General features: G+C 40.7%; 1 protein-coding gene across 1 annotated transcript; it reads right to left on the minus strand.

Moving 5' to 3' along the window:
- Positions 1 to 13,425: 13,425 nt before the first annotated feature.
- On the minus strand, positions 13,426 to 13,947 carry LOC147448948 (TPD1 protein homolog 1B-like). The gene has a single exon (XM_086522490.1). The coding sequence runs from the start codon at positions 13,945 to 13,947 to the stop codon at positions 13,426 to 13,428; it is 522 nt and encodes a 173-aa protein (XP_086378616.1).
- Positions 13,948 to 15,349: the final 1,402 nt, after the last annotated feature.

The raw sequence follows: 15,349 nt of genomic DNA on the forward strand, positions 1-15,349 counted from the left end.
CTTCAAGGTAGCACTCGAATTCTTCCGGATTTATACATAATCGTAGGATTAGGTTCGATCCAAGATGATACAGCCGTCCTGCTATCAACTGGAAGTCTTTGTTTGTCGAATTGTTTGATGTTTGGATCTGCATTCCGTATTATCAAACCCGCTTCCAAAGGAAAGAACGCTTACAATTTCCTGAGACCATTTGGGTACCATTTCAATGTTGAAAAGATAAGCATCTGGTATGTCATCATCTACTCCTTCAGAAGCTTCCCCGTTGTGTATCCTTTAAAGATGATCCGCTCGTAGATGGGTTTTACCCTTTTTGACCACCACTGTGAAGTCAAATTCTAGCAATATAATAAACCATCATATGATTCTCCCTGTATTGCAAGGTTTATTTACCAAATACAATAGAGCTTCATGATCTATGAAGAACACAAATTTTTTTGCAAGCAAATAGTGCCAAAATTTCTTTACATCATAAATCATTCCTAACCCTTCCCGCTCGGTGGTTGTGTAGTTCTTTTCTGCATTGTTTAACTGTCGGCTTGCATAGCAAACCAGAAAATCCATTGTTTCGTCTCCAGGTTGAGCTAGAATACTTCCAATGGCATATGCTGAAGCATCAATGTGCACGTGGAATATCTTTTCCCAATTTGGTGCCTTTAGTACATGTGCTGATATAAGGTTTTCCTTCAGCTTTTGGAATGAAGTTTCACACTCCTCGGTCCACTCGAAATTGACTAGCAAACGATACAGAGGTTGTGTGATAACCGCATATATGTATATGAATCTTCGATAATATCCGCAGTGTCCCATGAAGGATTGTACTTGTTTCGCATTAGTAGGCCTGGGTAGGTCTACAATGACTTTGACTTTGTCTAGGTCTGTGGTTATGCCATTTCTTGAGACAATGTGTCCTAAGATTCGGCCTTGCTTAACCATAAATACACACTTTTCCGGGTTAAGACATATTCGATATGTCCTGCACTTTTCAAAGACCTTTTGCAAATGGTCAATATGTTCCTCTCGTAGAAGAGAGTGTACACACAGGTCATCCATATAAATTTATAAGAATATTCTTAGGTATTCCTTGAATACGTGAGTCATTAACCTTTGGAAAGTGGCTGGTGCATTAGTCAAGCCAAATGGCATAACTCGATATGCATAAATCCCCCATTCTGTGGCAAACACTGTTTTGTGTTGATCCTCCCTTGCTATTGCCAGTTGGTTGTATCCTGAAAAACCATCCAGAAAGGAATAAGCCCGTTTCCCGGCCACTCGCTCAAGTACATGTTCTGTAATTGGCAAGGGATAATTATCCCTTATGGTTGCTGCATTCACCTTCTTGAGGTTTACACACACTCGTAGTTTTCCATTCGTTTTGGGAACTACCACAATGGGTGACACCCAATCTGTATGTTCGATTTCATAGATCAATTCAACTTCCATCAGTTTATCAATCTCTTCTTTGATTCGTTTAGCAAATGTGTCATTATATGTGTAAGGACGTTGTTTGCTAGGTTTTGCATCCGATTCCAAAGAAATTGTATGTTGGCATATCAATGGATCAACTCCTTTGAGGTCTTTATAGGACCAAGCGAACACATCTTTATACTTCTTGAGAAGTTTTGTTAGTTGTTCTTCCTCCTCAGGCTCTAAATCGTTAGCTATATAGATCGGCTGAGGCTTTTCACCTGGTTCTGCGAGATCTATCTTTTTTGCATTTTCAGGCCCATCATAAGATTCTTGGTTGGTTCTTTCCCTGATTGGTGGTGTCATTATGATTTTTCTGTCTTGGATAGTAAATTTCCGATAGTGTGATGGTACATTCATGTTCCCCTTTTCTGACTCCCCTTTACCATCACTATCTTCTTCAGTAGTCCATATCTCTCTCAAAGACCGTTTCAGTTCTTGGTATTTTTGTTTACGCTCCAGTTTGGTCCACTCTTGGTCTTTTGTTGTTTCTTTTTTTTTTTTTTTTTTTTTGTGATTTTGTTTCGAATTTAGCTTTTCGTACCTGTTTTATTTCCTCTCGCGTTCTTTCTTTTCGATTTTTTGCGAATCTTCCAGATATTTGATCTTTTTCACGATCCTCTGCTTTTACAAGCATCAAATAGTGAGTTTTACCTTTTATCCTGAGCATCAGGTTCTCTCTAGCTTTGTTTCCTGCTCGTTTCCTCCTATAGCGTTCTTGGCGTCTAGGGTGTTGATTAGCAAAATCATAAAACTTGACATTCTCGATTTCATGTCCACGCTCACTTGAGGTGTCTGAACACTCATTATCTGCATCATCATTTACTTCCAAATGTTTAGAGGAGTTGTAAAACTCTTCTTGTTCTGGTGGTTCTACCGTCTCTTTTTCTGGTATAACGCTTACCATGTAATAGGGTAACACATCATAGCCATCCTTGTCACAAAATTTTGTTGTTGGACTGTCAGTAATGGTACAGACATCCAATGTCGCTAGTATGTGTTCCCATTCTAGAGGTTCCAAGGCATCTTCAGGGAAAGGTTCTGGAATATACTCCTTGTCCTCAATTGCTCTTTCTAATATGCATTCCTCTCTTCTTAAGATTCCACAATGTGAAGCTCCGCACATCCATAGCTCTTTTGGTTGCCCTAACCATATTGGTAGTTCTGATCCTGCCACTGTAGCGGAATCAAACTCTTCCACCGGTGTTTGGTTCACATCTTTTTAACTATGGTCTTTCAGGTGTATTTTAGTTGTTGTCTCGCCATGTCTGAGGTATATGTGGTCATAACCCCTATCTTGGACCATCTTCAATTGTCGCATGAATGGTCGTCCCAAGATGATCTCATAATTGTTCTTTTTGTCGAAATCTACTATTGCAAATGTATGCTCGTACTCGATTCCGCACGAAGTGACAATCACTTTTTCTAAGAGTCCTAGAGGCTTCTCCATGAACCCATCTGCCAATAGCAGTCTCATTCTGGTAGCCCTCAAAGCTGGTTTTCTCCATTTTTTCCAGATTTCTTTAGTGGCGATCGATAGCAACCCCCGCACCACTTTCAAGAATAGATTTGGAAACTACTCCTTGGAATTCTACTCGTAGCGTGGTGTTTCCATCTTCTCCCTCGCAATATTCTCCAACCTTATTCAATGGTACTGGCCTAGTGTTTAGTTGAGGCCTGTCCAACTCTCTGATCCCTTCTTGTAGCTTCCACAGATCGTTTAGACCGTTACAGTCCTTACCCAATTCTACCAATATTTTAGGCTAGAACCCATCTGTGGTCTTTAGCACTATGATAGGCTCTCCTCTGGACTCATAGGCATTAGTGAGTCTTTCCTTCATTTCTACATGTTTCTCTAAAGTTGGTTGGATAGGGGTTGGAGCTGGTTCCTGATGCCAATTTGTAGGTTTACCCAGCGGGTCTTCCATCAATTATTGAGCCGTTTCAATCATCTTTTTACACATATCCAACCTCTGTTTTTCTATTTCTGCATATGGATAAGTCATCCACCTTTGCTCCTGGGTTTGGTTCTTTTTAAGTCAAGCTTCATAAGCTTTTAGAAGCGCATCCAATTGCTCATTTACCTTGTCTGCTAGTACAGATCCTCCTGATCCTGCACTTTTGGGATCTGCTATTTCCTTGGGTGCTATGGTTGCTGTGGTGTGTGAGCTTAAGCTAGATAGATCCTCTAAACGTTCCAATCTATCCTTTGTATGTTTCAATTCCTCTGATAGGGCTGTTTGCTCTCGTTCTTTCCTGGATTTCCTACGTGCCTTTCTAGCTTTCCAAGTGCTTCTCTGATTTTTTGTTTCTGAACTTTGGGCATTGGTTTTTGGTTCTTCAACTATGGGTTCATTCGTCCTTCTTTGAGCTTGGGCTCCTGTTAATACCTCCTAAATAGGTATGATTGTTTCATTTTCCAATCCTCCACTGGAAGGTACTGTTTCTAACATGTTCAAGGTGCTTTTTTCTCCTTTGCTTGGGTTTTTAGGGCAATCGGGAATCAAATGAGTAATTCCACATTCTGGGTAATACGCATTGACTCTAATGATTTCATCATGAGGACAGTCTCTCAGCCAATGGTCTCCACCACACTTGTAACAGGGTCCCGGCCCTTGGGTTGTTAAGGTGCTCCTTGAGCTCCTCTTTGTTGGTAAGCATGTATCTATCCGCCCATGCCTCCATTGGCTATGAACAACAATGTTCGTTCATCTAAGCTATATCTTCCTTCTCCTGTTGCCTATGCAGCAGTTGGTGGTCTTGTATTTCCTATCATGCTCCATGGTTTTGGTGACGAGGGTTCTTCTGGTGGATAATAGACAGGATTTGTCGCATATCCATTGGGATCTTCATAACATGCATGCATAGGCACCAAAGCCTTATCCTCTGATTCAGTTACTGTTGGTGTGTATCTTATACCAACTGGACATAATCTTGGTAGGGGTGGTTGTTGTCCCAACACCGGTTGTGGTCTTTCTACACCTACATCTCGTGGTAAGTTTCCTGCTTGATATATAGGCATCGGTGGAGCTTGAGGGGAAGCTACTAGATCTTGGGGATCGTAAGGTATCTCACATATCCCTTGTTATAATAACATTCCTCGGTCCCATGGTTTGTCCATTTTTGTTCAATAGCACACCACTTGGGCTGTTTGGTGGTACAAAAATAAGACCTATTTTACTTCTACAAATGAAAAAGTGGGGATTGATAAAAATTTTGTAAACATTTAGGTCAAAACTTTTCGGACCTTGTGTTTTTAGATTCTTCTTTCGAAGATCTATCCACTGATATATAATATGATAGGCAGTTTTTCATGTGACATGTAAAAATTGTAACTCAAAGATTTGTAAAAGGTGCTGTCAAGGACACTCCTTTTTGTACCACCAAAGCATTCTTTTAGCCGCGTACAAGTTCATCTTTTTTAGCACTTCATCTACGAGATGCTCCTGGTTGACCGCTACTTCTCCTTTCAGTGCTACATCTACGAGTCTTTGGCTTACTCTCTGCCTGATACCTTGAATAGAGTGAAGGTTTTTGCAAATCCCTGAGCCCTCGTGCGGCTTGATAACCATCTCGGTTTCTGTCTGATTCCATTGTTGCACTCTGTCGAAGCCATGCCTGTAATGATGGTTGGTTTGCTGGTTGGTCTTGGTTGTTGAATGCTTGCGGTCGGGTGGAATGTGAGGTTGCCTCATACTCATCTGAAAAAGGATTCGTTGACTTGCTTGGGGTGTAGGTGGCTCTCGGCACTTCCTCAGGGGCGTATGCTGATGCTCCTGGACCTGTTGCCCTCTCTACCTCCTTTGGGAGAATACGTTGGTATTCTCGCCCGTATCCATGAACAAAAACTATGCCCTTCCCCGTAGCATTTTCATAAGAGAATAAGTAAAGAACCTTGTCTTTGAATTCGTTTATGTATGGTTCTTTTCTGCGAAAGTAAGAGACTATACCCTCACTCTCATGCTTGTAGATTCCCACGTTCTCGTTATAAGTTGGAACCCTGGTTGTTTTCTTATCATACATAAAAATAGCTTCGGGCTAATCAATGTTTGATTGTCGTTCTTGAGCTTCTGAAACCATTTTCCCTTTTGCCACGTTATCTCCATATCTGTTGTAATCTTCAGGGTTACTAACTATTAAATAGTGGTTCCCCTTTTCGTCTTGGAATCTATCTCCATCATCATACACTCGGATTATCTCCAATCTTTGAGCTGGCCTCTCTTCGATACAAATGCACTTGCGGCCTCGATAGTCAGAATAGACTAGGGCTCCTCTCGAGTTTGTTCCCTCTAAGAAGATCACCGTGAGCTTGGAATCATTCAAAGGATTTTGGGAGGTGCTTCCTCCTCGCATAGGTCCATCATAGGTGAAACCTCCTGGCTGTTGACTACCTATCATGAAGAAAGATTTGTCTAACGAAGTGTCAGTATCACTACCTTCCTCAATAATCGATGCTAGCGGATCTAGCCTTGCCTGAGTCACACTCTCTTTGGTGGACACTAAGCTACCTTGGTCACCTGCCACCTTCTGGTCTCTAACAATGTATCTTTCTGATCTTAAATTCATCAAACTTATCAATGCAATTTATCAAAAATCCAACCACTCACCTGGCGAAGGGTCAGTTTTTGCACAACTTCTTGCTTTGTTGCAGTTTTTAATTTCGGCAAGCGAATCAAAACATTTATCTGCTAGAGGTTATCTTAGTAATGATTGGTATAACTGGAGAGTCAATCTCAACCACTACTGTATTTTATACACTGCTGATGTTCTGGAGTAGGTTTGCTAATCTGAACAAGACTACCCTCAGATGTTGGCCAAATTACTCGAAAAAGTCTGAATTCAGTCTTTGCTTCGTCAAATGGGCAAACAAGGTCCAAATTCACTTCTCAAAGAATTAAGTTCTAGAACCCTTAAGCCAAATGGAATCTCACTGTCTATGCCAGGTCAAATTTTCTTTGCAGTATGCCCCAATAGACATCCTACGCGTAGGATATCTCCTGCTCTGTTTTTCTTGGATTTTTGCACTGTTGTTTCCCTTTGTTGTGCTGAGCTTACAGTTGCTTTTACTTTTTGAATTGGACACCTATTAGCTAGTCAATGAGTCAGAAATATGTTCCGACAGCCTGTTGCTGATATTGATCAGTCTAATCAACTCCAAATTGGACCAAACATAACTAGGAGGCTTGCCTTAGGCTATATAACACCTTACTATGCTCAAAGTAAAAGTCTGGCTTCAATTTATTTCTTTAGATATTCTACGCGTAGGATGTCTTTTTCATCAGAATGGCTGATCACTTTGGTATACTCAAAATTTAGTTTGGTGTCCAAAATCACTCAGAAGACATCCTATGCGTAGGATGTCTTTTTGGCCTGTTTGACCCCTGACTTGTCCCAAGGCTTCCCCTTGATGTCAGTAACCCAGTGGTATGCTTAGATTTTGGTTTGGATGTCAAAAATCCCAAATTTCAGCTGTTCTTTCCTTTTTCAGTCAAAAGTGCTAAAGTCCGCTTTGAATCCAATTTTCTCACCCAAATGATGTGAAACCCCTTTCAATCACTCTATATATCATGCAAGGCATGCTCATGCAGCCATCTTGTGGTTTTGGTCTCAAAATCATGTTTTGGCACTATTTGGATAGGATGTCTGGCCATTTCTGTCTATCTGGCCTTATCCTGTCAAGATATGGCCAAATTTCGTTTTTCCAGTTGAAATTAGGGTAAACTCTACCTTCTGAACACACTCGTCAACTCAAAATCCCAAAATTCCTCCTAGATTAGCCTGTAGACATTCTACGCGTACGATGTCTCCTGGCTTAAAATTAATAATTTTTCTGACAGGAATGCTCCTGATGCTCTGTAGATCTATCAGAAACACTCAAAGTAACTTATGGACTTCAATTAGGCTTTCAAACACACTTTTGCGTATTTTTGAGTCTTTTACAAACTTGTAATGACTTTACCAAGAAAATGTACATGCATGAAATGCTCTAGATCCCGAATCATGATGTCCTACTTACTCTACTCTTACCTATCATGTGAAATGGTGATAATGGTGTTTTTGGTTGATTTTTGGCCTCTCCGGACTCTCAAGCTCTCCTCTCACCGCTTCTACCACTCCAACTCCTACTCTAGAACTCAACTACCACCTAAAACTACCTAAGTCTACCTCATCTACCTAAGTCGAAGGATCTAGGCCAGACACACGCTTCCTAAACTCCCTCTAAGACCTAGAGAGTCCTCCACCCTCTGATCCTATCCAAATGTAAAGCGAGACTCTTCGCAAGACAAAAATCCCAATCCTCAAGGATTAGTCTCGGTCACCTACCTAAGGTTTTCATCCCCGGCAGCGTCGCCAATGTTCGACGGATACGCCGCGACGCACGTCAGTACAGCGAGAACTCACCTAACATGTAATGTCAGCTAAGGATGAAGCTCGACCCACGGGCACATGGAAGCAAGCATAAGGTGTCAACCTACACTTGACCGACTCCTAACTAATTCCTACAGAGGTGTCTACCAATTGTCTAAGTCACAGCCTTCAAGAGTGCATAAGAGGAAACTTCCTACCACGCTTTCTAGAGCCGAACACCCATCAAACAATCTCAAAACACCATAGAACTTGAAGGAGACCCTATTAATACTAATAGATCACTCTCCCTAATGTCTATGAACCAAAATCACGACCCAAAACACCTGGTGCAGAAACACGTAGGATGTCTGGCTGAAATCTGTAGGTCCTTGTTTCCAAAATCTAAAGTGCCTAATGTGTAGTTCTACTCAATGTGAACGCGTGGATATGCTGCAATGCAAAATCGGACAACGTATGCTCACCCAAACACCCGATGAAGCTCGCAAAAGGATCTCGCAAAACCGGATTGTACGCGCGCAATGTAGGTATCGGCGCGTAGCTCTCATCGTGGGAAACACGCTACACTTCTTCGCACTTGATTCCGACCACCGGAGCACACGTAGCGTCAAGATGAAGCTCACACTCTCTCTCTCGTACACAATACGCTCACTCACAGATTTCAAAAACTTTTTTTTAAAATGACAAAAGGGTTTTTTCATTAAGGTCAAAAAGTGGTATATATACCTTACAATTTCTTAAACTCCAAAGTTCCAAAATCAACCATCTACTCAATCCAACTATCAAAACTGGGATACAATTTGGAAACTTCTGTAAGTTCCAATAATTACAAGGTGCAAAATCAGGTTTTCCTTAATGAATGAATAATTACAAAAATAATAATCCGCCGAGTAGTTACTGCCGTGGGGTGTGTCCAGCTTCTAACAAGAGAGATAATTTACACACACAAGAGATTATAGAGTAGAGAGAGAGAGAGAGTACACACGATATACGTGGTTCACCCAATGTGGGCTACGCCCACGGGAAAGCAGCCACTCAATGGCTTTAGTACTTCAAAACAAGAAGTAGTTTACAAACGGATTATACCCTTAATAGAGCTCCCGCTTTGCTTCACTCTCACCACCTCACACCCACCTTGTTGCATCAACTTCACACTATAAAATGTGTGTAGAAATGGCCTTCTTTTATAGGCCAAAAGGGCTGTCCTCTCTCATGAGAGGAAGCCATGTGTAGCCGCCCTTGTGTAGATAAGTCCAAATCGGACCCACAAATCCGCCCATGTGTCGCCACCCTTGAGAAGACAAGTGCGCTTTTGAATTCGGCCACCGGCCACCGGCCAATTGACCGGTCCTTTTTTCACCACTTTCTGGCCACCGTTCGTCCATAATAATCCGACGAAGCCAGTCTCGAGTTTGGGCGTGCAAGTTTGGGTTTCTGGCGAGTGATTTTTAGTTTCGATGAATGATTTTTCTTTACGCATGATGGATTCTCCTCATAATGGGGGCCTTACAAATGGGGTTTTTAATACAAAAATTTACAAGGGGTAAATCAGGCTCCATACTTAACATATTAAGCTGAGACGCATTTTTCCTGAACATTGCTAGAGCCAAATATTTCACATAATAGTCAATATGAGAGGACACAGTATGAGAGGACATTTCTTTGAAAATTTGAATCTCTTGTCATAATTACACTAAAACATGTTTAACTTGGTTTTCTTAAAGGCAAGCTCAAAATCTAACGGGGATTATATAATTTCAACCGATTAAAATACTCTAAAAATCCTACAAATATTGAAGTTGTTGCTAGTACTTCTGATTCGCTTCTTTGTGAGGAGGAAGTTCAGCTAGTAATTAGTGTTCGAGAAAGGAGTTCCTTAACTTAGCCTTGAGCCAGCTGGAAATAAAATTTTTTGGTTATACAAGCAACGATAAAGGAAATAAAATTGTAAAAATACGAGAAAATAGTTTAAAATCTTGTAAATTTGAAAATTTCTACTAATAGTTTCTATTTGCATCTTTACATATAGTAGACTCAGCCTCTTAGGAAAAGAAAATTTCTCAAACACTGCTGGCTGCTTAATAAAAGAGACTTTCTTGGACATTGACTACAATTAAGCTATAGAACGCAAGACAATTCAAGCCATATGAGCTTGTGAAATAAAAAGAACTCATATTCATATATATATATATATATATATATAATATATATATATATATATAAAGATATAGATATGTGTGTGTGTGTGTGTCAGAGAGAGAGAGAGAGAGAGAGAGAGAGTAGTTTACTAGAATTAAGCAAGGTGGTTCGTGAAGCTTCACGTTAGCATTCTAAAACAATAGAATGCAAGAAAAGTCAAGACATATTAGATGTGAAATGCAAAATGAAATAAAAAGATCCAATTAATTTTAAAGCCAAAATAACATTTAAGGTAAGTCTCAATCATCACCGAAAACATTGAAAGTATGTATAACTAAACTCTCTCTCTCTCTCTCTCCTGTGAGCTTCTTTTAGACAGCCAAAAGTAATTCAAGCTTCATTAAATGGGTACAAATCAAATGAAAAGACCCCTTTCTCTCCTTTCTCTTGTCCCAAACTCCCAGGCATCCCCCTGTGAACTATTCAAGTTTGACTTGAAAGAAGCCTACCTGAACCACTTTTACTGTTATCACTTTCCAAGAAATATGTAGCTCTCATTAAACCACACGTACACACATACTTTTATATATTGTCATGTTAGACATTGAAAAATGCTTTTTTTAAAACCAAAATCACATACAAAATCATATCCTAAAATGAGTACTTTTTCGACCTTATAGATGCTATCCCTGAACTCCCTTGCAAAGGGGGCCTTACGGGACCATTGATGCCCCCCCCCCCCCCCCGCTTGGATCTCCTCAATGGTAGTAATTGGTAAGGGTTGCATGCTAAGTAAAGGAATATTGAAATCCACCGCCCAATATATATGATATCACATATATATATATATATATATGTGTGTGTGTGTGTGTGTGTGTGTGTGTGTGTGTGTGTAGATGTGCGCATGCGCACACACACACACACACACACACATATATTATATTATATAGTCTAGTGTGCTATGCATGAATGTATTTATGGGTACGCATACATATACATTCCTATGCTTTTTTTCCTACAAAAAAGATGCTTGCATTACTTAATTAATATCTACCCATTTATCCATGTTTATTTATATTTCTATGTGTATGTAAACGTCATATATTTGTTTTCTACTTATTGCACATATAGGGATGCACGTTTTGGTTGGATGTGGACCTCAATTTTTTGCCATGTGGACAAATCTTTGTAGCTACTCTGAATATACAGCGCAAGTTATCTTAACCGAGTCATCATATAGATTGACTAGCTGCAAACCCATAGCCTTGACAAGGGCCTTAATTGCGTATGATAATCCTTGGCATGGGCACCTTCAATGTTTTGCCACATGGTCACATCTTGAGGCCCTCCCATGAAGGTACACCCTACCTTGTATTAGCCAAGTAAACATATGGTGTAATAAAAGTGGGGTTTGGTAGATTGAATAATTGCAAACCCAGAGCCTTGACATTCACAAGAATGTACCTAATAACCTTTGGCATGGGCATAAAGTTTTTGTCACACGGTTAAATCTTGAGGCTACTCTTAATGTGCACCCCAAGTGCTATTACTAGACTAAACATAGGGTGTATACAAGTGGAATCTAGTAGATTGAGTGACAAGAAACCCATACCCTTGACATGGGCCTTTAATGTGTGTAATACACATTGGCATGGACCTCAAGTTCTTGCCACATGGTCAGATTCTAAGGCTCCTCTGAAAGTACATCCCAATGTTTATTATCTGAGTAATACAGTGTAGTATAAGTGGGGGGTGGTACATTCCATGATTGCAAACCATAATCTTGACATGGTCCTATCTAATAATCCTCAACACGAGCTTCAAGTTGTACCACATGGTCAAATCTTGAGGCTACTCTTGCATTGAATGTTTTTTTACGTGTCTTTACAAAATTTATTTAAAGTGGAGACCTTGTGGACCTCCTCATTGGAGACAAGGTGGTTGCAAATGGGAGAGTATATTGAGCCAAACCTAGTGTTTTATGCCATGTTCAACTACTTGGAGATGGGAACTTCCCACTATCTATTGAAAATTGATGCGACCCTTTCCAAGAAATCATGCATCGGCAGTCCGTGAAATGGTTAGTGGGTTTGCAAAATGGGAGAGAAAAAATGTCAAGCCTATTGGGGAATGTGGGATTGTTGATATGCCACACAATGAAGTATGGTGAAGAAAATGAGGAAGATGAATTTCAGGGAATAGAAGACTTGGATGACCATTATTGGGTCCTTCATCAAAACAACCAAAGAATGCATTTGACCCAATGGTGGATGTAAACCATGGAGACTTTGTGTTTGTCCGACCCTCATAATCAATTTATCCAATATGGCTTGGAATTGTACAAAGTGACATAACCATATTATGGGATAACCTATAATATGCTCGTGTATGGTGTATTATATGTATCCCGTATAACATGTAATGCAGCTTAGGCAAGCGAGGGTTCCCGTACAAATGCACACGTGGACTCATGGCGCATTCAGACTCTGCAAGCGCAGCGAGCCCGCCAAAAGTTTTCCCTCTCTCTTCTATTCACACAACGCAATTAATCTATGGTGAATATGTTTTGGAAAAACAAAAATCAACACTTTAATTGAGATTCTTATGCTTGCAAAAGCTTCACATGTTTGACAACATTAGATTTCTTTTATTATTAGAATTTATATTTTTGATAATTAGACAAAAAAAGACACCATCTTTATCATGAAGGAAACTACTTTGTCTCTAATACAATTAACATCGGAATATGATCCAAGGTAGGAATTTAAAGTAAGGATGTGTCAAACTCAACATGCAACATAAAAAAGGAGGACACGTTTATATCTTTTCATGATTGTGCTTTGACAGATTCAAGTAGTTTGCCGAAGGTGGAAGGAGGAAAAAGACCAAACTGAGAGATTCCTGATTAAGCGGCCTTGAATTTGTCCCATTGCAAAGCTACTTGTACTATACAATGTATTTTTTTCTACCACCTTTGGTATTTCTCAAGTACTTTTTTCGACATTGTCTTGTTGCACGACGGGCACACGCTAGACATACACACAACAATACCCAGTTTCTCATAGTACATAGTGTATATATTTGAGTGATTATTCCAAGGAATATCCAAGGGAAAACTAACACAAGAAGATTTAGAAATTTTCTCACATAGGAAAACGGAGTCCTTTTCATCAGTGTTTTTCATACAATCCATAACATCATGAGCTTCTGCTTGAGAAGGACCGCATACCTAGCTAGGTAAGATTGGGGGTAGGGGACCACCGGCCCCCCCACCGGGCCGGCGGTCCCTTGCCCTCAATCGTACCTAGCTAGGTATTTGGTGCCTCCCTTAGAGAATCTCATGATGTTGAGGTAAGTCACAAGGTGGGAATTATTGCGAGAATTTGTTGCTAATGACAATCAGCACTGCATGGCGACGGAGAGTAACGACACGAATCAATGAGTTGCTAATGACAATCAGCACAGCATGCTGGCAGAGGCGACGGAGAGGGGGAATTCCACTGCGCTGATGTAGCGAAAGGTGACAGCCTCGCACGGTGCCAGTCCACCACCGACCTTCACAACACAGTCGTTCAAGGCTACCCGCTTGAACAGCGCCGGATTGACGAAGCTGTCCGACCCAAACGCGCCGCACGAGACATGAATGTCACGAAAGGAGCAGCCATCGATACACGTGTTGATGATCTGCACCAAGAATTCGGAGGGGCCTACGGGTCCCTGCAGCAGAACGATGTCCTCCTCTGCCTTGCACTGCGCTTGTACTGCAAGTAGCTTTCTTCCGCCACCGCTTGTAGCCGTCGATGCAGAGACGGCGACATGAACTTTATGCGGCTGCAATATAGCGTTACCGGCAACAGTCGCGTTATTGGCGACGACAATCTGCAAATTAGGGCACAGAAACATTGCCACAAGCACCACATTAACCCAGAACATGTTGCGGTGACGGCCTTCTGATGATCCACGCCGCATCATGACCATAGCTCCTGATCTAATCGTGGCGTTTATACAAAAGCTCACCCAAATTTTCTATTGCACTACTTATTGCGCCCTAGAAACTGAACTGCCATATATGTAGACCCGGCCAGAAATTATAATCTTCGGAACCTCACACGATTCTAGGGAACTTGGAGTATTTGGGCTAATTTTTATTATTTTTATACTATTTTCCTCATAATGCAGGCCTCCGGAGTTATTCCTTTCACTCTTATTCTCAATCAACATTTTTGAACTTCAAAGCGGCATAGTTATAAGTTGAGACACAATTTTCCCCAACACTAGACCACCACATCAAGAAAGAAAGAAACGATGAAACAATCGTAAAAGTGGATTTTTGTCCTTGAGAATTCAATATTTATTCAAGTAAGAGAGAGAGAGAGAATGAGAGAGAGAGAGAGAGAGAGAGAGAGAGAGAGAGAGATCGGCATGCTAGGGCCCACCACCTTATTGACATTGTGACAACCCTCTAACACCTTATGAAGGTTGTTATGGCCCTAGCCAACACTCATTGTCTGCATTTCTCCGATCCCATATACTCAATCTAAAGTGTGTAGATGCGTGCACCAACTATCAATAACATGTTATGGTACAACCATACAAAAATTGGCATAACTACAAAAAGGACTTCCATAGCTACTTATTAGAAGGCAAATAGATGATGCATGTGTGACCATTCGTGAGACATAGTCATTTCAAAAAGGTGCCAATGCATTTGCTTCGTGTAACTATAAATTATTAGCCATGTCCTATGTAACCTCGATGAGACTCATGAGTACTAAACCCTTTGTGAAAAGGGATCTACATAGTGTGGCTAGTTTCTATTGGAGCAATGACACTACAAGAATGGAGGGAAAACCCAACCCATTGGTCAAGCGCATGAACACCCACTGGAAGCTCACATGTAACTTGATAAAAACTACAATATTTTAAAGAAAACCTCACAAAAGCTCATTATGAGTACTTCAAAGTTCTAGATACTATCTAAAAAATCTTGAAGTGTAAGGCTTGTTGCTTCGTTGTCAACGTTAGGGAAAGAGTATGGTCTTTCTTCGAGAGACTCTAGGATCAAAAAGTGAGATTCCAAAAGGTTTAAGAACTTTCTCAAAAGCCTTGAGTAGAAATACAATCCCATCTCGCACCTTAGATGTATAATTGTGAAGAGTGTGTGCACAAATGTGCGTCTGCTTGGTGTGGTGTGCGAGGAAGCAAAACATAGAGTTTTGGGTTGAGTTCTCAGTTAGGATTGAAATGCCTCATGATTTGTTATTGAAATGTATTACCAATAAATAGGGAGAAGGTTGGTACGGTCAGTGTGATGGATGTCCAACCAGTTTGCATAAACCCTAACAATCTTTCTCCCTTGAACGCCGACATGGCCCAAGAG

This window comes from Adiantum capillus-veneris, chromosome 10, assembly GCF_014529385.1.
Source record: "Adiantum capillus-veneris isolate H3 chromosome 10, ASM1452938v2, whole genome shotgun sequence".
NCBI lineage: Eukaryota > Viridiplantae > Streptophyta > Polypodiopsida > Polypodiales > Pteridaceae > Adiantum > Adiantum capillus-veneris.

Excerpts from the sequence above, each read along its gene's own strand:
- LOC147448948 (XM_086522490.1), bottom strand. The coding sequence starts at position 13,947 with ATGGTCATGATGCGGCGTGGATCATCAGAAGGCCGTCACCGCAACATG.